The sequence below is a fragment of the Cydia strobilella genome, chromosome 5 (genome assembly GCF_947568885.1).
Source record: "Cydia strobilella chromosome 5, ilCydStro3.1, whole genome shotgun sequence".
Taxonomy (NCBI): domain Eukaryota; kingdom Metazoa; phylum Arthropoda; class Insecta; order Lepidoptera; family Tortricidae; genus Cydia; species Cydia strobilella.
In genome coordinates, this window is record NC_086045.1 from 178,416 (window position 1) to 202,991 (window position 24,576).

Genomic DNA, 24,576 nt, shown 5'->3' on the forward strand with positions numbered 1-24,576 from the left:
AGTTGAATTTGTATATAGTAGGTAATTATTATTTCGGAAAATTGCCTATGCAGACCATAAAAAATATTTTTGTTCTTGATAAAGGTTTATGCATGAAGGGTGGATGTGTGAGCCCATCTAGATACCAAACATATATGTGACGTTTTCAACCAAAAGATACCACATTGTCGCTAGTCGATAAGGTTTATTTCAAATTGAAGCTATATGGAAATAACGCCTTATCGACAACCGACAATGTGGTGCCTTTTGGTTGAAAACGTCACATATATTATCTGTTCTCTAGATGGGAAGCGACGGGCGGCAACGAGAGCGCGTACACGCACGTCAGCCACAACGTGACCAACTTCGAGCTACTCTACGAGCCGTTCTACGTAGCGCCCGACACTGTGCCGGGCCATGATGAACGGTTCCTGGGGTACGGGTTCACTAGGAACACTCAGGTGAATCTTACCTTATCTTTAGATGACAGGTCACAACGTGACCAACTTCGAGCTGCTCTACAAGCCCTTACGTAGCGCGCCACACTGTACCGGGGCACAACAAGCGGTTTCTAGGTCATGGATTCACTAGGAACACTTAGGTGAGCTTTCTCATCTTATCTTATCTTAAAGGATTAAAAAAAATGCAAATTTCATGTGCTTGTACTTGGCAAAAATTATTTTTAATTAAAACTGAATGCAATCCGACCATAACTAGCAGTATTTTAAATGGCGGACACTTTTTTAAAGTTGATTTTGACCTTGAGCCCTTGCCATTTTTAACGTAATTGGTCAATCAGCAATAATATGTTTGATAACCCTCTGTACTCTATAAGTGACTTCATGGAATTGAATTTGTAATGATATATGTAATTTTATTTATCATTCAAATGATTTATTGTATTTTAAAAATGACATTTATATACTTCTTTTGTGATATTTTATTTTTAAATTTAAAAGTGGAAAAATTACTGCCTTGGGTGAGACTTGAACTCACGGCCTCTGGTAATTTTTCCACTTTTAAATTTATTCTAAGCTTAGCATCGATCGCAGACGTTTCTGCTTGTTAAGGTGGTTCGATTTTCATACAAAATTCAATCTGCTTTAATTAAGACACTACACACTATTACTACAGAAATATTTGCTCATTTATCTACTTTCGAATATTCGTTTGCGCTAAATTAATAGAAAAACTTTGTTTCATACAGAAATCATACATAAATCAACGTAATTTTTACATCAATTTTACGTATGTGTGTGTCACAAATGTCGTGTACAAATACGTTGCGTGCGGCGTTGCCACTCTATGACGTTGGCGACGTTGCCTGGCCGACCTGGCAGGATTTGCAGTGCCGTCATGTTTAGTGCATTTTTATTTGACAGTGTTGACACTGACACATAGGGTCATGTTTATTATGACATCAATTTGTTTGTATAAAGTGAAAATGATAGCAACGTCTAAATCAAGTTACAAAAATCATCGGTGTTCTGGTCCGCGAAAATCCAGAAAAATTCAGACTCAATTGTAGCGTAATTCATGATGGTGAAGTTTCGTCAGGTAGGTACAGTTTCATTCCTTCATTGTACATTGTAATTTTCTCGTGCCGATCTTTTTAGAAAATAATTCTCACTTCTTCCGTAATGGTAGATATAAGCAGTGAACAATACCTATATAATGTAATTATTACTGTTTTGGTTGCCGAATAGTCAATGTGTCACTAACTCTAGGTTTTTTTAGGTATTGTGCAAAATGAAGAGGCATTCTTGGAAATAAAATGTTTTCCTTCATTAGCCAGAAAAAATCAGGACATACTGCAATAAAGTAAAGTAAAACATTTCCTGGGGATGAAAATTATGGAATTTTGTCTATGAATGAAAAACACAATTATTACTAGGTAAGTAAATGATAACTTTATTAGAATCCATATTGTTGCATCATCTTTCTTCCTATAACATTAGAGATTTTGTGCTATCATGATATTATTTTTCTTTCAGGTACAGGGACAACTACGGATAACAAATATGAAAAAATGTTATTTCATTTGTTGTGTGAATCCATCTACACCAACAAGACATCCACTGCTGGACATAGGCCTCCCCAGGGATCTCCACAACGACTGGTCTTGCAAGACCGGCCAAAATATCGAGAAATAAATAATATAAATAAACATGATAAATATCCCGTTTTCTATAATAGTTATAATTAGAAGGCCATGCAATGTTGTTACTCACTGTACCTACTTGAATCCAAAAAAAAATATATAAAAAAAGTTTTAATTTTATTTTACAATTACTACTTTATTATTAGTACATTACGATACAAGTGCGAAAAGTAGGAAATTGGCAACGAGTGGCGATAAATTGAAACACGACCGAAGGAAGTGTTTTAATCGACACGAGTTGCGAATTACCTTTCCGCACGTGTATTGTACAACGTTTTACAGTACATAATTATGGCCCTTTACATTTTCGACATATGCACGTATTGTACTAATTATCGCACTAGGGCGGTAACGTATATGTAGCACCATATGTACTAAAAAGTATTTTACAGTACATATGGTGCAACTTTCTCGCCCTAGTGCGTAAAGAGCACTTTTCATGCATATGTCGAAAGTTTAAAGGGCCATATGTACTACTGTAAAACGTTGTACGATACACGTGCGAATAGGTAATTCGCCACTCGTGTCGATTTAAAACACTCTCTGCGGTCGTGTTTTAATCTGTCGCCACTCTTTTCGAATTTTCTCTTTTCCGCACTTGTATCGTAAATAACTATTTCAAACTGCAAGGGTACGATGATAGATCTCAATTCAATATAATTTTGCAACATTTGGCATTATTAGGTTATAAATTGTATGGAGATGAAATCTATCATCGTACCCTTCCAGTTTGAAAAATACTATAGAGGCTGGGCAGTAGGGGATTGCTTTACTTTTAGAACTATATTTAGCGCTTTAAAAAAATACTGATACCTGACACTTACAAACCTGGACTTCCTTGGGCTAGTGCTACTAAGAATCGTCAGTATTCTCCATCCTTTCTGAGTTGGAAGAACCCAAAAAGGTGAGATTTGTGAAAGTCAGGTTTTCAATATATGTGGCGTTTTCAACCAAACGGGTACCTACACCTACTTATTGTTGTCATATTTCCATAAAGCTTCAAAATGAAATCAACCTAATCGACAACCGACAATGTGGTACCTTTTAGTTCAAAACGTCACATATTTTTATAAAACGTTATAAACTAATTTATTAATAATACTGAATATCTGGGAGAAAAAGAAAACATAAGTAAAAACTCAAAAATGCTCGTTTTCCCAGAGATAAGACCTAGCTAGATCGAACCCCTTACAGCAAATTTCATCGAAATCGTTAGAGCCGTTTTCGATATCACTGAAATATATTTCGGTTATATCGGAATCGGACAAGAATTCGAAGACTAAAAGGTATAAGAAACATAACACAAAAAGGACAAAAAAAAGTACCCCTGACGTACCAGTCTCGAACCCGAATCCTCTTGCACGTATTTCCACGAACATACCGCAACGCCATTGCAGCATACTTACACTGCATGAAATTGTCTACTACAAGCATCACGGAAACACTGTTTGCATGTGTGAGTAATAGTAGGAAATAGCATGACAGAAACACTCTGTCGACTTTAAAAGTGTTTTTTGCACTAATGAAGTATTCAATGTTTATTATAATAGTTCAATATTTATGTAAAGAGTGCGCTAAACATACTTTTAAGTATACAGATACCAACACTATTCCACAAAAAAATAAAACCTGAAAATTTGCGAAAGTGACGCCATCTAGCGGGGTTTAAGCTTTGGGTAACCTAGTCGAACCACCTTAAAAATTAATATTTTATTTTGTTTGACATTTAATGATGATTCTAAATTGCTAAGATTGACATCTATTTTTGACATGTTTTTGTTTATACATACTTATATGACGATCCTTATTGGGAGAGAAAATTATTTTAATTCATTTTGTATATTTTATTATGTAATGTTTGACGATCATGATAAGAAGATAAGCATAATTTTGACATTGATGCAAATTTATAGTGTAATTTTTATCCTGAAATTAATAAATCTAAATCTATGTTTTGAGCTCTGCGCTTAAGAGTGAAAGCCGCTGTACACAGAAGACGTTTTGCTTCATAAAATCGGTTTAAACATTTTTAAATGTCCAACACATAAGACGGAGTTTGGTTCTCAAAGTCCTTAAGAATGAAACATGTCTTCATTTAAATCTGGGACAGGGAAACAGTTTCTGTCCCTGGGGCTCGACCACGGCTCGACATATTTCGTCAAATGGTCAAAACACTGTTCTATTATAGTTTTACAACAACAAATATGTATACGGCAACACTGTACTGAGGGTATGGATTGAAGTCGAATAAAAATGAACGTAAGCTTCTCGCATTGAGTCATTATTTCTATAAAAAGTCATACCAAACAATGTAATTGTCGCAATCGCAACCAGTTCTACGTGACCAAAACGTCGTAAGCGCCGTTAAATTCATGGCGTTTACGCGTTAAGGTCGCGAGATTCACGCTCCGCTTATAGAAGCAACCCAAACCATAGGGTTTGTTGTCAAAACAACCACAACTCTTGGCGCCAAATACTATTTCTGTGCCGTCGTAATAATAGTTCAATGGCTTGTCGTAGGTAGTTTGAACCGTTGTAAATGTGAAGTATGCTCAATTTAGCCCGTAGATTAATGAAAAAGTTAAATAAATAGGTCTAGAATAAGCTTGTCCACATTGCCGAATAGTTTGTTTATTTGGCCGGATGCCAGTAAGGTGGCCCAGATCTCTAAATCTACGGATGTTTGCAACTTCTCCAATAATACGCTGTTCTCAAGTGCAATTAGTTAATTATCTGTGTGCCAGAACTATAAGATTATTAGTTTATCAAATTATCCTCAGAGATGTATAGGGTCTCCAAGACTTCCAAGAGTCAAAATCCTGTATAATTGACACATTAATTAAAAGAGAAAACATACGGGAACCGAAATGAGGCGTCTCACTGTAATTATACTCAGAAATAAAGTTACTAAATAGCTCGTGTTAGCCTAGACAGACCACTCTTCACAAACAGCACCCGTTCATGAGTATGACGCGTATCAGCCATCGTCTCCATCAACCTTCATTCGGGAAAGTGGCGACCCGATCAACGACGCCACCGTAAGCGAAGACTTTTGAGCGCGCATTGAATTTGGTTTTTTAATTTTGAGTGATATAATGTATTTTTTTTAAATGAGATAATAGTATTTTATACAATTCGATTCCCGGTTATGTATTATTAAAAAAGCCGGGTATGTATTAAAAAAAAGTTTGAATGTCATTATTATTAAATCTAAAATCGAATGTTCCTTAGAACAGATTTCGCTATCTCTCATAGTTTCCGACTTCTCCATACTGACCCATTTGGATTGATCGCCCTCACGCCCTGTGTACAGTGGTAATACTAAACGAAATTAATAACTAGCTTACATTTTTGACAAAGACATTTCAATATGCCCACTGGCCATTACACCCATATATCTCCGTTTTCGCGGTATGAAACCATAAATTAGTCGCCATCGAGCTTCGTAATGGAATCGGAATATGAATGCGTTTCATTCCGGCTGCACTCGGATCGAGATCCGCGCTAAAAATTATTTATTGTGGCCAATAAACCCAATACAGTTACAGATAGTTGCATGCTGGATGTTTCATGAATGTTTAAATGGCGGCTTTCAGATAACAATTATATCTTTAGAGTTTTGAATGATTCACGGTTGGTTTCACTAGAACATGATGCACATGCCCGTGAACAAGATGCATGTAACTGCGTCGAAATATCGGGAGCTCATAAATAATACAAAAGGTAATCATGGTCTATATCCCGGTCAATATAAGTCTAATTATATATTTGATTTAAACTATGAAACATTTTCTAACTGCGAAACGAACTACAAGATGTTTAAGACAACTTTTTAGCAAAACCTTTTTTTTGAGACCACGAACGCCCTCGGAGAGGATTTTTCCCGATTTTGTACCAACTTTACTAATTAATTTAAATGGGCCATTGTTTTATTTGTCGACGACTTTCTTTGTACGTCAGATGTTGATAAAACTTGATGGATAGAGTTCCCTATTCTGTAGGTACAACATTAGTGCAATTTCACCGTAATTATGTCCTACAAAATCTTCATCTGAGTTGCGATTGGTATTTTCGTAATTAAAGAAGAAAAAAATATTTTTTTGTCCGAAATTAGGATTTCTTATTTATTCCGCAAATAATAAGCTCTTCAGACTAACAAAATATTATTAGTTCGACAAAAGCAATCGACAACAAATAAAAAAAAAATGCTCACATTATAGCAAAATGCAAACATTTGAATTGAAAGTTTAATATCTAATCTAAGACATTTGTTATGTTATGAAACACAGCGCCAATAAGATGTCAAAGATTTCAGTGGTACATAAGCCACTGTGTTCCAGCGTCGCTGTGCACTGTCGCTGTCGTGTCTCCTGAAATAGCAGAGGTTATGAAAGACGAAACATTCCCATAGTCACTCGACACCGCTGCGTATCTGTAACCTTCAAACGAGTCCAAGAAGTTTGAACGACCACGCAAAATTACCGTAGGTAATTGACATTCGAAGACTAATTGGACTAATGGTCGCGTATGTATTTCCTCCCGCGGACGCTTCGGCTGTGGAATGAGCTCCCTGCCGAGGTTTTCCCGAGGGGCTACAGTATGGGGTTCTTCAAAAAAGGAGTGTACTGGTTTTTAAAGGGTCGGCAACGCGCGTGTAATATCTCTGGTGTTGCAGGCGTCCATAGGCTACGGTAACTGCTTAACATCAGGCGGGCCGTATGCTTGATTGCCACCGACGTGGTATAAAAAAACAATTGCTTATTGATATTATTATTCTCGCGAAGTAAATCCCAAGTTCAATATAGTTACCCAATTCCCAATGCCACTGAAGATAAAAGTATGAAATTGTGGCTGCGTCTTACGTAAGTGAACAACTCGCGAACGCGAAGGGAAGCGGCACGGCGTCGCGTCGGGCCCAAGGCGTTCGCGTTCGCCTCCAGACCGCCCACGTAGGACATTTCTAATTCTATAGGTATCAAAGGATTGATTCACCCCGCACCGCATCGCTTTGCTTCGCGTTCGCGTGTTGTTCGCCTACGTAATACTAGGGTCTGTTACATATGTCGTTTACAGTTTCTCGCAGTTATGCAGTAAGCATTTAGCAAGTGTCTTCTTTTGTATGTATCTGCCACATGCTGATGCTCAAGATTGGCGTCAGTTTTTCAAGCGACAGAGTGAATACTTTGTTGAAACTGTACATAGGCGTAGGCGAACAACACGCAAACGCGAAGCGAAGCGATGCGGCGCGGATAATTGTGCCATTCTCAACCAAAAGGGTACTTATTGTCGGTTGTCAATAAGGCGCTATTTCCATATAGCTTCAATTTGAAATCAACCTTATCGACAACCGACAATGTGGTACCTCTTGGTCGAAAACGTCATAATTATGAGATTATGTTCGTACTAGGATTATGCTGCGGCTAGATGCCGGCATGGTAGCAGCAGTAGCATCTACTGTCAATTTGTGATCTGACATTTCTGGCATGAGCAGCGCCAGGAGTATGAGCATATGTGGAAACAGTATATTATAATAACGTCAATTTATATTGGTTTTATTACGCCTTGGACTTGGTAACGTTTGGAATAATATTCCTAAATTTCATGAACACAACGACAACTTACACACACAAAAGCTCTTACGTACGTCCATATAAACGTTTGTTTAACCGGTTAACCCCGGGTTAGTGGAATGGTGCAAGTGGCGCTTAATGACTCAAATTATACAACACAATGGACAGATCTCAAAGCAAGTCTTACTTAATGCTTTTTGTCCAAATAAAGTAAAGAATGAGGTCATCGGCTAGACAAAAAGTTAGTTTTTAGTAGGGCGCCAAGTTGATGCAATATTGAAATTGACAACAGTAGGTATAGATAAGAATATTTACTCGGAATAGCCGCGATGTGGTGAATATCGGCTTCAGAATTTCATCCACCAGAACCTACTGTTGAAAGGTTGAAAGTAAGTACTGTCAAGCGATCTACGATTTGAATATTTTTAGACACCCTTCTGATGTGAGTTTTCCAGAAGAGTCCCAAATACACTGTTGACTGTGGGGTCTGTATTTGTTACTTAACACTGTGTATCCTTGTAGAGGATAAGCAAGGCGACTTCACTGAGGTTGAAAGTGTGTAAAAGTAAAGGCTCGCCACTATTTATTATTTATTATATTTTTATACTTCTCTCACTGACTTATTTGGATTGCTTATTTATCTAAATATTATAAAACAGTCCCGCCATACTGATAGAAAACGCACAGCCTAAAGGATGACTTACGCTAGAACGGCCCGGGTCCGGGCCGAGAAAACCGACACTTCGTTTTTTATGACCGTCACAGAATGACAGCTGTGCCGTGTGACCACGTGATGTTTTTTTTTATAAAAAACGAAATGTCGCATGCATCGGCCTCGGCCCGGACTCGGACCCAGGCCGATCTAACGTGTCCTCTTTAAACCTTCAAATTCGAAACATACTAGACTTGATAAAGTGCGTAACGAACACATCAGAGGAAGTTTCAAAATAGCGCCCATCACTGAGAAACTCTCCGAACAGAGGCTGAGGTGGTATGGACATGTTATTATGAGGCGTGGCGATGACCAAGGCGCCGGCCCTTCAGGAAACCAAAAGAGGACCAGGGCGCCGGCCTGCTACTTGGTGGTCCTCCGTGTCAAAGGATTTAGAACGAAATATTTAGATGAGAACGGTTTCACTCACTTGTATTTTTAGTCGCTTTTGGCGACATGTTTGTATTTTGAAATATGTCTCACGATAGTTTAAGTTCGATTTAGAACGAGCCCAATAAAATTCACAGACAACCCAGGACAGACAGTCCTGGCACATGAGAACAAGGAGAGCCGACCCCAAATAATGGAATAAAGGCAAAGACGAAGAAGAAGAAGAAGAGATTTGAAACATACATTCTTCAAGTAATATACTGCAGCTCCACTAAGTTTTTTTTTAATTCAACCAAAATTATATAAATCTTCGGTGCACCCGCTGTCTGTCGTGAGACTCGTATCTCGTAAGTCGAAGCTCTAGTGCGAGCGGCGGGTGAAGGCCGCCAGCGACGTTCGGTTCAAGTTTAAAAATAATACGTTAAGTTCAGCTGTTCCGCTGATTATTGAATGCTTACTGAACAAGTCGGGCATGGGCTCAATTCGATATTTTTTTAAACCATATAGAGAAATGGCTGTATTTTCAATTATGATAATTAGGTATTTTTCAACATAGATTATACAGATCCCGAAATACGAAGTAAAACTTCTGAGCCAAAATCTGCGAAACAAATTTTTGTCGCAATTTCCAGAAGAAGCTAAACGGATGAGGTGTTCAGAAAGATCTGCACACGGTCTTATTCTGATCTTGACCATAAATATTAAAAACCGGCCAAGTGCGAGTCGGACTCGCGCACCGAAGGTTCCGTACTTTTTATTTTTTGTTATGGCGGCAACAGAAATACATCATCTGTGAAAATTTCAACTGTCTAGCTATCACGGTTCATGAGATACAGCCTGGTGACAGACAGACGGACAGACGGACAGCGGAGTCTTAGTAATAGGGTCCCGTTTTTACCCTTTGGGTACGGAACCCTAAAAAAAACTATAGCGACCCGCCCCGGCTTCGCACGGATAGTTCAACTAATGTACACAAAACCTTTACAAATTATACACATAAACCTTCCTCTTGAATCACTCTATCTATTAAAAAAACAGTATCAAAATCCGTTGCGTAGTTTTAAAGATCTAAGCATACATAGGGACAGACATACAGACTACAGACAGCGGAAAACGACTTTGTTTTATACTATGTAGTGATAATATTATTTTGAAATAAAAAGAAAACAATGCGTGATGGTTTGATTAAGTGTAATAAAATGTGAAAGTTATTTAGCTCTGTAATATTTTTCTGGCATTGGCTTCAATTAAACGTCTAGATTTCTCGCTAGCAAAACAATTAGTATTTATAATTAATTACGAAACACCCAAAAGAATAACGAAGGTCATTGAACATTAACTTTTAGATTTTCTTACTCTCTGGAATCTGTATTATCTGTATTAATACTGGAAAAGCAAGTCATTCCTGTTCCTGTCCCTGAGAAAGTAAGTAGTAAGCGAGATATACTTGAACAATGTACTAATTGACTAATATACGTGTAAAGGTACTAAATGGACCTCTCCTCTGGTGGACCAATTATGTCCGTGCTGTTATGCCTGTTTTCTAATTGTAAGTTAACAGCGTTTCAATAAGTTGATACATTTCTACATCATACATCATTGACACAGTCTAAGGAAAAAACGTGCCTCGAAAATCACGAAAATTTGATTCTCGATCAGAGGGCGCTACTAGCTTTGGCCTACTGTCGTATAGATGGCGTTGACGGTTTCGTTTGTTATTTAACAATTTTAACGCATATCAGTGAAACAACATGGGTCAAAATCATAAAAATAATTAATGCAAATAAAAAAACTCATTTATCCATATCTAAATACATTTAATCGTATTTTTATAAATCTTCATTTTTAGTTTTAAAGTGTGTCGATAGATGGCAGTGAATTTACAGCGGTTACAAAATTTACTATGACAGTACCGCTCTATCTTATTATATCCTCTTTGGTATAAAGTACATATTGTGTTTTATTAAGGATCAGCACGCGTCTACTGGAAGCAAGTCTATAAAAGAAAAATGTTAATACAAAACACAAAAACTGGCCAGTTTCAGCAATTTACATAATCTATGATTCATCTGATCTGACCTTATATCACTTTCCTATTTTTTTCTATCAGCCTGCCCAAAGGTCACCGCCGGGTCGTGACCATGGGCCAGAGCGTGAGAAATTGCCTATCTCGGTCAACTCGACCAATCTGTGCCACTAGGAGAGTACTGGCGCCAGTTGAAAACTAGCTACTTACCATACAACTTGTCAATTAATTGTTGAAGATGATCTGGATTTTTGTGGTGCTGTGTCTGTTTTTGGGGAGTGTAGGTAAGTGCAATTTTGGATTATATTGTATAATCTATAAGGTCGATATTAGAGCGCTTGGAAAGCATGATCCTGGTCTTATCAAGTTGATCTGGACTTTTATGGTTCTGTTTCTGTTTTTGGAGAGTGTGGGTGAGTGGAGTTTTGGATTCTATAGTGTAATAGATAAGGTTAAGATTTGTCTGTGAATCCTGGTTTAAGCATAGTCTTAACTTCTAGCCGCCCACGTACCAAAATTTGCCAAGAGAAACGCAATTTCGAGTGGTCAAAATAATTATAAATCTTATTATAAAGTCTCTGGTTAGAGGTTAAATCTGTATTCAGTATTGTGTTGTGTACTTCTTTGTTATATATAACTATGTCATTATACAAAGTCTATTTCTTCTTTAATATTTTAGAACTCCAAGAATCCAGTGACAACATAGAAACCTTAAAAGAAGAAGATCTCCAAAATGTAGAGCTGGAACCCCTGGAAGCGGTGTGTCCTGAGCTCAGCGGACAGATTATAGGTATTGAAATTTTACCTTTTTAGGGTTCCGTACCCAAAGGGTAAAAACGGGACCCTATTACTAAGACTCCGCTGTCCGTCTGTCTGTCACCAGGCTGTATCTCATGAACCGTGATAGCAGGACAGTTGAAATTTTCACAGCTGATGTATTTCGGTTCCCGCTATAACAACAAATACTAAAAAGTACGGAACCCTCGGTGCGCGAGTCTGACTCGCACATGGCCGGTTTTTTTATATTAACTTCACTGTTACAAAAAAGAAAAATGCAAAGCAAACAAGTACCTACCTAACAATATACTAAAATTTTAAGGCTGAATTTAACTAACTTCTAATAAGCGTATATCGACCTGAACATTTGCATGTGCATGTGCAAATTGCAAAATATAGACGGCAGTAAATAAGTGTGTGTAAAATGTATTTTCCCCTCACTAGCTCGGAAAGTTGTCTTTTATCCTTCAATACAAGCGGGGAAAAACGCGTTTTATCCACTAGTGGGGAAAGTAATTTGACCTTGGATGGAGCGTGTTTAAGTAGCTTGACAGATAACAAAACGTAAATGGTTTATTCGATATGAATTATCATTAAATAAATGGTTTGAGAATCTAATGAAAAATACCAAATTTAGCTTTATTTAATGATTTTAAGTCATAAACCTTAAAATTCCATAAGAAACGTTTGTTTTTTTATAATGATGTTAAATATAATTCTGAACGCACAAGTTGAGTCGATGCAATTTCAAAACGCATCGTTGACATTTCATACGTCAGAAATGTCAACATTGTCAACAATTTTTTTACTAAAAAACTTTTCTCACCGACTCGCGTAAAAATACACAACTTCCAGAGTTTTCTGTTATAATATCGTAAAGAAATGAGTGATTCCAGTGATGAAGATGATCTAACGCCTGTGGATGTTGCATTTTCCTCGCTATAGTGAAGTGAAAAGTTTTGTGTTATACACGGGCGCAAATGTATTTTACTTCTCGTGTGTTTAAACACTCGCTACGCTCAGGATTCTATTTTAGAACCACTCGCTTCGCTTGTGGTTCAACTATAGAATCCTTTCGCTTGCTCGTGTTTCAATTCCACACTCGCGGGTAAAATACAACTTTGCACCCTTGTATAACAAATAACTATTTTTGGCATAACTTATTGATATTTAACATAGTTTTATTGTTGTTATAGACTGATATTTAACATTTTTTTTTGTTTGTTTGTAGGTGGAAGAGCCAGCTCCATAAACAGACATCCTTACCAAGTGTCAATGGTTTTAAATAGGAACTCCTTCTGTGGAGGGTTCATCATTAGCCAAGACTATATCATGACTGCAGCGCATTGTGTTAACAAGTAAGTTCAATCTCTTTCTAATCAACAATACACTTGCAAAGAGATAGGTAGTTTATCTCGCTAGAGAGATACCTATAGCGCTGTTTTGTTAGAGGTTATACATTAAAAAAAACCGGCCAAGTGCGAGTCGGACTCGCGCACGAAGGGTTCCCTACCATTACGGAAAAAAACAGCAAAAAATCACGTTTAAATATTTATATTATTCTGATTTTAGTATTTGTTGTTATAGCGGCAACAGAAATACATCATCTGTGAAAATTTCAACTGTCTAGCTATCACGGTTCATGAGATACAGCCTGGTGACAGACAGACGAACAGACGGACAGCGGAGTCTTAGTAATAGGGTCCCGTTTTTACCCTTTGGGTACGGAACCCCTAAAATGGTACAAATATCTATCCCAAAATACAGCTTTCAAAATTGCGTAAGAATTGCTTTGACTATTGGAACTAATAAAAGGCCAATGTGCTTACAGACAAAGATAGATATAACTCCGTAATAGATGGATACAGTCTAAGGAAAAAACGTGCCTCGAAAATCAAGAAAATTTGATTCTCGTTCAGAGGGCGCTACTAGTTTTGGCCTACAGTCGTATAGATGGCGTTGACGGTTTCGTTTGTTATTTAACAATTTTAACGCATATCAGTGAAAGAACATGGGTCAAAATCATAAAAATAATTAATGCAAATAAAAAAAATCATTTATATATATTTAAATACATTCTATCGTATTTTTATAAATCTTCATTTTTAGTTTTAAAGTGTGTCGATAGATGGCAGTGAATTTACTGGGGTTACAAAATTTACTATGACAGTACCGCTCTAGTATAAGTTACTCTATGTTACAGATAACTCAAGTAGATAACATCTTTAAAGTAGTTTAGTGTGCGGGTGACCCGAGGAGCTTTCTTTGAAAATGTATAAGTCCTGTAGTCTCTAATTTGGGGCATTTTCTATGAAAAGGGACCTTATTGTCGATGGCGCTTACGCCGCACAGCGTCGCGCGGCATTGTATTTATATCGGAGCATCGTTTATAATGGCGTAACCGCTATAGACAATAAGGTCCCTTTTTATAGAAAATACCACATTTGCATGGAGATTATAGCCCAAACCATCTTCCAAGCACAGGCCTGAATCAGTGGGACGTGTATAGGGAGCATGCGTAACCTGTAGGGGGCAGCACGGAGCCTCCTGTTTATTGGCGCGAAGAATAAATGTCAAGTTTAAGCGTCCGTGTAGCCCACAACACGGCGGAACCTACTATGCATAAGAAAATGCACGTGAACTGTAGAGGGCAGCACTTTCCTTGGCGTGTAGTATCAATGTACAGTTTATATTTCCGATTCAGGCCACAAGATGGCAGACCCTCCAACGCGCACGGCTCCAATAAACTTATTGATGACACAACAACTGATGATGATATCGACTGCTCATGCAGTTTGTGTCCCCACAATAAAAAAAAATTTGCCATTTATTATAAACATCTTTGGGAAAAGCAAGCACACGATAACAAAAATATCATATTACCAATCAAATAAACAAAATCAAAAATTATATAACCAACAGCGGTGGCCAAAAACATACCGCTACAAATTAGCGATGATTTTGCTAAAATATTGTGTTTTAATCGCCTGTAGCTGTCATATGTCCCACGACTCCCACGTGTCGTGGTCCCGTACAATCCCGCGCTTAGTTTATTATCACTCGGTCGTAAAACTATTCTCACTTGTGATGATGTGGTAATAATATCATTAAGTACATGTTTTTACGAGATGACGGAGTGATACTGTCGGAATTGTCCGATAATAAATTACCGAAATAAGATACAAGAGGAAAGTTTGCTTGTCATGAAGCTAACGAATCCCTACTAATTAATATAATAAATGCAAAAGTAACTGTCTGTCTACATTACCATTATTCCATGGAGACGGAGTCGCGGACAGTAGCTAGTCTTACATAAATAGATACAATACCCAAACATATGTAAACACTAGCTTCTGAAATAGGAGAGGCAAGATGTTAGGACACCTAATACGAAACGACAACTTTTTCCTTAACATCCTGGAAGGAAAAATTGAAAAGACGAGAGGCAGTGGAAAGCCTACAATCACATATCTGAGCCAAGTAAAAGAGAATGCATCGTACGAGCAAATCAGAAGACTGGCTCAGGAAAGAAAGGACTGGCAATTACTCCACCGACAAGAGCAAAGCTCTTAAGTGGTGATGATGATGATGATGAGCTTCTGAAAATACTATCCTATGTCCTTTCCCGGAATTCAAACTATCTCCATATCAAATTTCATTTAAATCGGTTCAGTGGTTTAAGCATGAAGACATAAAATTAATTTTGCGTTTATAATACGTATTAATACTATAAGGATATGGTCGCCATGTTATCTGGTAGAATAGTTCTCCACGGGTACATGCAAAAGATCCTCTTTAGTATTGCGACAAGTAAAGTTTTAGTGTCTTCGTTGTCTACTCGTGAAATAGGTATTCCCTGTTTAATAAGCTTTACAAATTGCTAACACTCTTTCAGCACGGATCCGTCGGCCATCCGTCTCCGTGTCGGATCCACCCGGCGCGATTCAGGCGGCCGTATCGTCCGTGTCGCGAACGTATCCGTGCACCCGCAGTACGGACGGCCGACATTTGACCATGATATAGCCGTGTTGAGATTGGCTCAGCCTTTAGCTTGGAGCGCGGCGATTCGACCTATACGGTTACCGGCTAGAGGACAGGCGGTTCCGTTGGTCAGATTGACTGTCACCGGATGGGGGCTCACTGCTGTAAGTATTTTTTATTATTAAACAGTAGCAGAAGAGTAGATACATCAGATACTTTCGCCCTCTCTCTTCTTCCTGCCCTTATCCCACGTTATGTGCACAACATGTTTTTCTCTTCCATTCTCCTCTATCTTTCGTCACCTCAGCACTCACTCCTTTCTTTCTCATATCCTCTTTCACACAATCCATCTATCGCTTTTTGGGTCTACCATTCGCTCTCCGTCCATCAACATTCATCCCTAACATTCTTTTGCCTATATGGTATTCATCCCTCCTCATCACATGCCCATACCACGCTAACCTACTTCTTCCTACTAATCAGATACTTTCGCCCACGGACATATAAGCAACATCAAAAGAGGCACTTCCTGTAGCTGGTCGCATTGTCAATGTATCCGTGCACCCATAGTACGGATGACCGGCATTTGGCTATGGTATAGCGGTGTTGAGATTGGCTCAGCCCCTAGGGTGGAGTGCTGCGATTCGACCTATACGGTTATCGACAAGAGGACAGGCGGTGCCGATAGTCAGGCTGAATGTTACTGGTGTCTAGGGTCTTACTGCCGTATTTTTCACAATAAGATACAACAGAAAGGACACGAGGAGACAAGTCTGATACTAGTAAGCGTTCATTGTCGCCTAAGCTAGGTACATCAAAAGAGCCATTTATGCGTGTAAGCTGGTTGCGTTACCAACGTGTCACGTCAACGTTTGACCGCATTTTTTTTGTCTCTGTTTGATATTAATATATTTGTTTTAGCCTCGGGGCCGTCGAATTCCACGAATCATGATGGAGGCAAATGTACCAGTAGTCCCACACTGGCTATGTCAACTCTCATACGGAGGCTCTTTGACCAACAACATGTTCTGTGGAGGGCACTTCCTTATAGGCGGAGTTTCTTCTTGTCAGGTACGTGTAACCGGGGACGATGGATCCCTTGACTGATGATGGAGGCTAAGGTACCAGTAGTCCCTCACTGGCTATGTCAACTCTCATACGGAGACTCTTTGACCAACAACATGTTCTGTGGAGGGCACTTCCTTATTTTAGGGGTGTCTTCCTGTCAGGTACGTGTCCTGAGCTGAGGACTTCATTGCCTGACGATGGATACCTTGCCTTAGAAATCACTCACGTCAGAACGGTCCGGGTCCGGGCCGAGGCTTCCGACACTTCTAATGTGAGTCATCCTTTATTTATAATGTTTGGTTTGGTTTATTTCTGTGGCACTAAACATAAATAGGAATAGACCCAGACTAGAGATTCGATTATAGATACCGGTCAGAGTAAGAGCCTTTCACACAGGCGAAGAAAAAATCTGAAAATCTGTATTATTCGTATGTTACACATAAGGTCAATATAGGTAAGTGTAGCTACGGGATAAGTGTTACTGGCTTTCATACCGGGGCCTGTTTACACATTGATTCGTGTTTAGTGCGAATTCATACATTTGCCACTAAACGCAAGTAGCAAAATGTATCATATCAACTCGCAAATGTGTAAACGCCCCCAATGTGAAGGCCAACCACACTTAACCCGCAGTCACACTTACCCGTAATGAATTAAGATGATTATTTATTAGTGCAATACTTAGTAAAATAAGGCGGTCTTAATTTCACAAGGAACTAGCGACTGCCTTTTCCTTGATCAGTTTGACGAAAGAATGAACGATAATTTAAATTGTATTTTATCATATTTATAAATTAATTTAAAATGTATTTTCTAATGCCTAACTTATTACATTTGTACATTAAATATTATTATGTATAGGTACTTTAGTTCTTAGCTCTTAAATGTATTGCAATACCCTCACAGGGTTGTGTTGAGACATGTAATGACTTATGCATAAGATCTTTTGTTCACACACTAAGCAAGGAATAAATGAAATGAAATATTTTTTTTGTCAAGGAATTGTGGGATGATTAGAAATTGAAAATGCTTCGTGTTATGGTCCGAGTCTGATCTGGATCTAAGCTAAGATTCGGGTCCGGTACGGTACGGGTACGGTTGGGTCCATGTCGATATTGCTGTTGAAGTCGATATCAAAACCGTGTCAAAAATCTTCCTTGTAAAAGAAAGTCTCCAGGGGCCAAATTAATTGAAACTGGTATTGCATGTATGAAATAGTCACGTAAATCTTCGTAGCAAAATTTCGTACAATATCTCAACACGCACTCTAACGCTTTGACAATAGAGGCGGGTTCAGATATTTGTGAGCACCTTAGCCGCTCCGATATATCTGATGGCGACTGAACGATTGCATGGCATCTTGGCTAAGCCTCCTATGATGTCGAACATAATATCGGATATCGGATATTACCGGGTAAAGGACAGTGTGGAAACGCTTTAATGCCCAGCCCGTAGATTTATCACCTGTGCCACGTAATAATGCGCGCGCGCCATTTGGCAGCCGTTTCTAAACATTGATACCACAATACTTTACATTTGAGTCAGTGGACGTCTCTGATCTTTTAATTAAGTAGGTAATCTTATTGACAGAGTGAAACTAAGCTCTCCGTTTCAGCTTGAGAAAATTTGGCTTTATAAACCTGTTATCTTATGATGTCCACAGGAAAAATGCATAATCTTAACATATATTTTTTGTTATTTTTTAAAAATTTCCAGTTTTCAGATTTTTCCCTCTATTAGTAGTGTACGACGATATTACTTGCCAAATTTCATAGTTCTAGGTTAACGGAAAGTACCCTATTAATTTTGATTCCCTTAAGTGTCGAAATATACGTTTTTTGCGATATAAACGGCCGTATCTTTTTATTACGTTAACTTAGAAGTTTGATTTTTTCACAGCTTCAAGGGACCGTAAACCTGAGTTAAAAATTCAACTCGATACCTCCACGCGTTCCCGAGATAAAGGGTCTTGACAGACAGACAAACGGACGGACGGACAGACGGAGGGACAACAAAGTGATCCTATGAGGGTTTTGAGGTACGGAACCCTAAAAACGTCCAAATCGCTGTCGAAGTGTGTCGATAAGGCTGGCCTCATTGTCACGTTTAATGGCAAATGCTTATACGCTGAGCGAAATACTGGCCAGCCCCTGGTCACCTGTGGTGTCTAATAATAACGGCCCGGCCACGACATCGCGCGGCGGCGGCAGCGGCGAGCGGCGGCCATAGGTGGGAACGAAAGGTCCGATCGCTGTGTCTCGCTCCAACCTATGGCAGTCGCTCGCAGCTGCCGCCGCCACGCAATGTCGTGGCCGCCGTGGCGCGTCGCTAAGCCCTTGTAGAGCCGACGCGCGCTTGGTCAATTTCGTTTTAATAATTTGCTACAGTTTCCATCTTATTTTGCGACCTTGACCGTGAGCACCAATCAGCGTCAGCGGCTCACGTTGATTGGTGCTGACGAAATACAACCGAGTCGTCTCATAAGGCATCTCGCTCGCACTTATTGGTGGTACGCGAGATGCCTGATGTCGCAACTCAAGGTCGTCTCGAAATGAGATTAATATCAATACCAAATTGTTAAAGCAGAATTTTATTATTGCCTCAAGTAATATAATAGTATATTTTGGTTTTTCAGGGTGACTCCGGCGGCCCAGCCGTATTCCAAGGCGTCGCGTATGGCGTTGTCTCTTTCGCACGAGGCTGCGCTCTCCCTCTCTCTCCTACTGTGTTCACGAACATCGCCGCACTTAGAGACTGGGTTACCACTACTACTGGACTTTAGACTTCATCCCGTCGTAATAAGGATTATTTTACAACAAACAAAGAGACAGCTGAGCATGCTCATAAGTTATTCAATAGGGTATTTTACTATGTACAAATAGTATAAAATTATAATATTATATATAATTATAATTATTTTAACTATAAAATTCACTGTGCACAACTTAGTGAACTATTCATTATACAACTACTTATAGGTATTTCTAAATCTATGTTGGGCAGAAACGAAGTATGCCCCTTTTATTATTTACTAACCCCTTATTTGGGTTAAAGGCTCGGTTATGTCGTTTTGTTCTATACAATGAGAAAGTACATATTTCATAATCAAATTAATATTATAGTTCACTAAATTGTTGCAAAATGAAGATTATAGTTGTTCAAATAGTTTATTAGTGATTACTTCAGTTCAGAAGTGTCATAATAGTATCTATTTAACAATAAAGCCAAAGATTAATCTAGACGACAAAAAAATTTTTTTTCCAGAAAGATATTATAGATTTCAAACAAAAACTATTCTTATAGGCCAATTCGAGTTTCAGTTATTCGATCTGTTTCCGAAGTGACGTTTTTGGTTGAAGAAATGTCACTTTTGACACTGACAGAGCAGATCTATATCGGAAACAGATCGAATAAGTAAAACCCGAATTGGCCCATAAGGGTCAACGAGTACCAATGGATGAAATAAAAAAGTAAAATACCCAGTTTGACTACAGAAGTGACTCAACTCCAATTTGTACACGCAATTATAACCTTATTTATTCAGCTTAAAATATATAATCGTGTTAACTTTATTTTGTTTTATATGGGTCTCTATTGTTTGACATAATTATTGAAAGTGATAATCATGGAGACTGTATAAAGGAGCCAAATCTCTATGTATGAAAAGTGTCCATCAAAAAACAGTAATTAGGCGGCGTCACCATGCACCGAAATACTACCAAAAACAACCTACGTAATTTGGTCGGGTTATTTGTTGCCTTATATGGTTCATGTTATACTCATGTCCCAGAGCCTAACTAGCGCCACCGGAGAGATTAGGAACTATTATTTAAAGCTTAACGCGGTCACTTTTACAACAATTCTGCCATAAGAGATTGCGATCCTTTCTATACCATCCATAGTCATAATGTAATGATTGTCATATTATCATTAGTCATAATTTGGTTTTTCTCAGAAACGCGTAACTTTTCAGGATTGCCATAAAACAAACCTAACCTAACCTAACTTATCTATAGGATAACCCAAGGAATATCCTGAAAAGTTAACGGTTTCAGAATTATGTCTAATGATAATATGACAATCATTACATTATGACTTTCAATAATTATCTCAAACAAAGGGACCCCGTTTTATACTTTATTTTGTATTTGGCTCACTCAACGTCTGTGATAGAATCTTTAAATACATTGTGCTAGTTTTCTTTCAGAGCTGGCAACAATTTGTTTTCATACGTTTTTAAATAAATATTGGAATTTGAAGTTGTTTTCTTTAGCGTTTTAATTGACATATGGTTCTAACGAGTTTAGAAGAGTGTTGAAAGTTATATGTTACGACAGTTGCTAATCGTCGCTTTAAAAAAACTTCTAGGTATCTTGTACTATCATTGTCAATGACAAAATGAAGGGTACACGGAAAGAACATGTCTAGTCACTTTTTTCGGAAAATGAGATTTTCATTTCATAATTTAGAGCTCTAATGTAGAGCGTACCGGAAGACGAACTGCCGGTAGGCCTCCAACGAGATGGAACGACGACCTGGTGAAGGTCGCGGGAATTCGGTGGTTGCGAGCGGCACAGGATCGGTCGGAGTGGCGAGCCTTGGGGGAGGCCTATGTCCAGAGTGGACGTCTATCGGCTGACATGATGATGATGATGAATGTAGAGCTCTTAACGAACTATTAGTTATATTTTTTGCTACCACTGTATAATATATGTAACATAACTTTTTTTTTAGTTAAAAAAGACTACGGAATTACCATACATTTTGACATGGTTCCAAATTTTAAAACCGGGATTACTCAAAATGTTACTAAAGTGACTAGACATGTTCTTTCCGTGCACCCTTCAAATGTGGTAACTATGTTTGACTTGCAAACGAAGTTACAGCGTTACGCTTGGACGAGATTTTCTCAAAGTAGTGACGAAATCACCCAGCTCTATAGTCACTCGTGACTTTGCACATACCTACTCGTACGTAGTACGTACATATAGGTAGTCTACTGCGCCTTTTCTAAAAATACAGCCGTAATTTAAGGGCTTCCTTATAAAGAAAAGGAAACAGGTCTAACTCAACTGTGTGTGCAAGTGCAACTCGGTATCGTTTTCGTATAAATCGGGGGTGCTGAATTCATTTATGGTATCAACATTGACACCATTCCTATGTAAAAAATTAAAAAAAAAAATGCTTTTTTTTAAACTGCTCTTCACGCTTAAACTGCTGAACCGATTTCGTTGAAATTTGGTATAGAGATGGTTTGAGTCCCGGGACAGTACATAGAATAGTTTTTATAACCAAAATCATATTTTAAGGGTGTGAAAAGTGGAGTGGAAGTTTATATTGGGAATCATAACCGCTGAACCGATTTAAATAATATTTGGGATGGTCTACATGTTTGATTTAGTTGAATATGATACCAAACATTACTTCAGTTCAAACTTAAACTTAAACAATGTTAACCTCAGAAATTCAACTTCGGCGAAGAAGCTGAATTCTCCTCACACCAAATTTCACACGTTCAAACTATGATTTTTGAGATGAAAACTATCTTATGTCCTGTCACGAGACTTAAAACATCTCTATACCAAATTTCAACTAAATCGGTTCAGCGGTTTAAGCGTAAAGAGGAGTTAAAAAAAAGGGTATTTGTATAAAGTTTATATGTTTTCACTTCGGAATGGTGTCGATGTAATAGGTACCATAAATGAATTTGGCACTCCCGATTTATACGAAAACGATACCAAAAATAACCTAGTAGCAGTAGTAGCTTTATTGATGTAGATATCAAGATAAAATTGAGAGCCCCAAATAAACTTTCAATAGAGAATATCTTGAAAACTATTTAAGATATCGAAAAAATTGACAAAATTAAACTTGTAGCAAATTTAATCAGCTTTCGTTTTGTTAAATAGTCATGTCGCTAAGACGCAAAGTTGCCAAGATATATGTGAAAAACCGAAAAATGGGAAATTCAAATTCCCTCTTCCCCCGGCACCAGGGTTACGGCCGGGGACTTATGATACGAGTATGTTCACCAAACCTAGTCCAAACAAAGTTACGGAGTACAAAATTGTGTCCCTAGCATTTCCCTCTATCTATACCTTCTTATTGCTTGGCCTATAACCCCTATAGATAGATAATGACAAAGTGGCTAAATATATCGCAAGATACTTTTGTTACCGTAAGAAGTGCGATAAATTTGATTACTTTATCTGTCACTATCTATTTGATGTTGTCTGTATTTAGCGTTAATGATTTGGCACATAGTTTCTGTTGGCTATCGTCATGAGATCGTTTTATTATGAGAACAAGTGACAGTTTCTGTCTTCAGCTTGGCAAAACGATATTTCCGCGTTGGTCTAAACTTGTTTATTTATGAACATAAATACGTTACATACACAGATTTTGTGCTAATGCATTTCATTGGCAAAATGTCTTTTTAGATAATTATACGTATACTTGCCTACTTTTATTATTTTTGCCATATAAATAGTTTATATTTGAACCTTTGTAAATTTTGAAAAAAAAATTGTGTTTTTTTTTGCAAAAATGGTGAATGGTGGTGGATTTGTGAGGTCTCCAGATCTTAGATACACTCAAAATGATGAATTAGACCACACAATCGTCTACTCTTTAAGGGTTTTACATAAATACAAATTTAAAATAAAAAATACAATACACAATAAATGCCTGCCAGAAAAAATACTTAAAAATATTCCACATTCATGTTATGATATGACCGTTTCCATAACCTCTTTTTTCTCCTTTCAGGTATACGAAATGTTCCTAATCGGCTACCAGTTCCGAGTCCTATCCCCAATCTTCACCATCCACTGGGGCCTACAGGCCAGGAGAACCAGACCCCTATGGCGAGAAAAACAGAACGAAAAGAACCGAAAACACTTCGAGACCTTCAAGAGGGAACTCTTCGCGAGGTACCGGAGAGACCCGCTGCATTTGTTGAGGAGGCCTCCGGCCTCGAAGAAGGCATAGGCTTCGCTAGGCCGGACGGTGAGGCCCGGCCTTATAATAAGTGTTCTTGTGGTACTGGGATGTGTTTAATGTGACAGTTAAGTGAATTATAAGTGTGGGATATTTAGGGAGGCCTCTAAAAGGCCATAAGCCTCGCTAGGCCTTATAATTAGTGTGCTTGTGGTACTGTTTTGATGTGTTTAACAGTGAAGTGCTAAAGTGGATTGCTTTGTTAAAAAGTGTGGACATTTTGTTAATGTAATTGGAAGTGATGAGGACAAATCGCTGAAAAATGTTGGACAAGCCCTAAAACCTTAACTCAATACTTGTTTTATACCTCATTGAATAAAAAATAAAAGGTACACTTATCAGTTCAGTATCAGAGGCAGTTAAAATTATATAGGCACCTACCTACACACACGCCCTTACCGATACAATGGTTTTCTTAACTTGCCGCTGACTGTAAGTTACCTTTTATCACTCTTAGACCGTTGTCACTCTGGCGATTTACGGACGAGATGAAAGCGAGGCGAACGCGCAGCGAGCTCGCCGCGTACGCGCAACGATTTCGCTGCATAATGGAACTCATTGAAAATTCGATCGTTAAGCGCTCGCGGCGAACTCGCTTCGCTTACATCTCGCCCGAAAATGGCCAGTGTGATAACGATCTTAAGGTGACTAACGTACACTTTACACTTCGCAGTGAATTGAGATGGTTATCTAGTTCAGCTGAAACTTGATACGGTTGGTCTGGTCAACATTTTTAAGCGTTACGTAAGTACTGTCAATTTTGTATGAGTGTATACGGATTGCTAAAAACGACCAATAAACGAGGTTGTTCTGATTAAATAGTTACAATTACATATTTGTGCATTCGATACAATGTTACCTTAATAATTGTTGTGTTAGTAAGTATACTTCTCTTGTATACTGCACGGATATC

General features: G+C 38.3%; 2 protein-coding genes across 2 annotated transcripts in view; both read left to right on the forward strand.

The window, feature by feature from the left end:
- Positions 1 to 24,067, forward strand: part of LOC134741271 (beta-1,4-glucuronyltransferase 1-like) — a 31,334-nt gene extending 7,267 nt beyond the window's left edge. Inside the window, exons 4-5 of the mRNA XM_063673982.1 lie at positions 284 to 440; positions 23,433 to 24,067. Coding sequence (XP_063530052.1) covers positions 284 to 440; positions 23,433 to 23,654 — 379 coding nt within the window. The 3' untranslated portion in view covers positions 23,655 to 24,067. The remainder of the gene's footprint in view (positions 1 to 283; positions 441 to 23,432) is intronic.
- LOC134741278 (trypsin-like) lies at positions 10,888 to 19,487 on the forward strand. The gene is made up of 6 exons (XM_063673994.1): positions 10,888 to 11,122; positions 11,518 to 11,628; positions 12,847 to 12,973; positions 15,511 to 15,760; positions 16,518 to 16,667; positions 19,300 to 19,487. Exons 1-6 carry the CDS (start codon positions 11,077 to 11,079, stop codon positions 19,444 to 19,446), a joined length of 831 nt encoding a protein of 276 aa, XP_063530064.1. The 5' UTR covers positions 10,888 to 11,076; the 3' UTR covers positions 19,447 to 19,487.
- Positions 24,068 to 24,576: the final 509 nt, after the last annotated feature.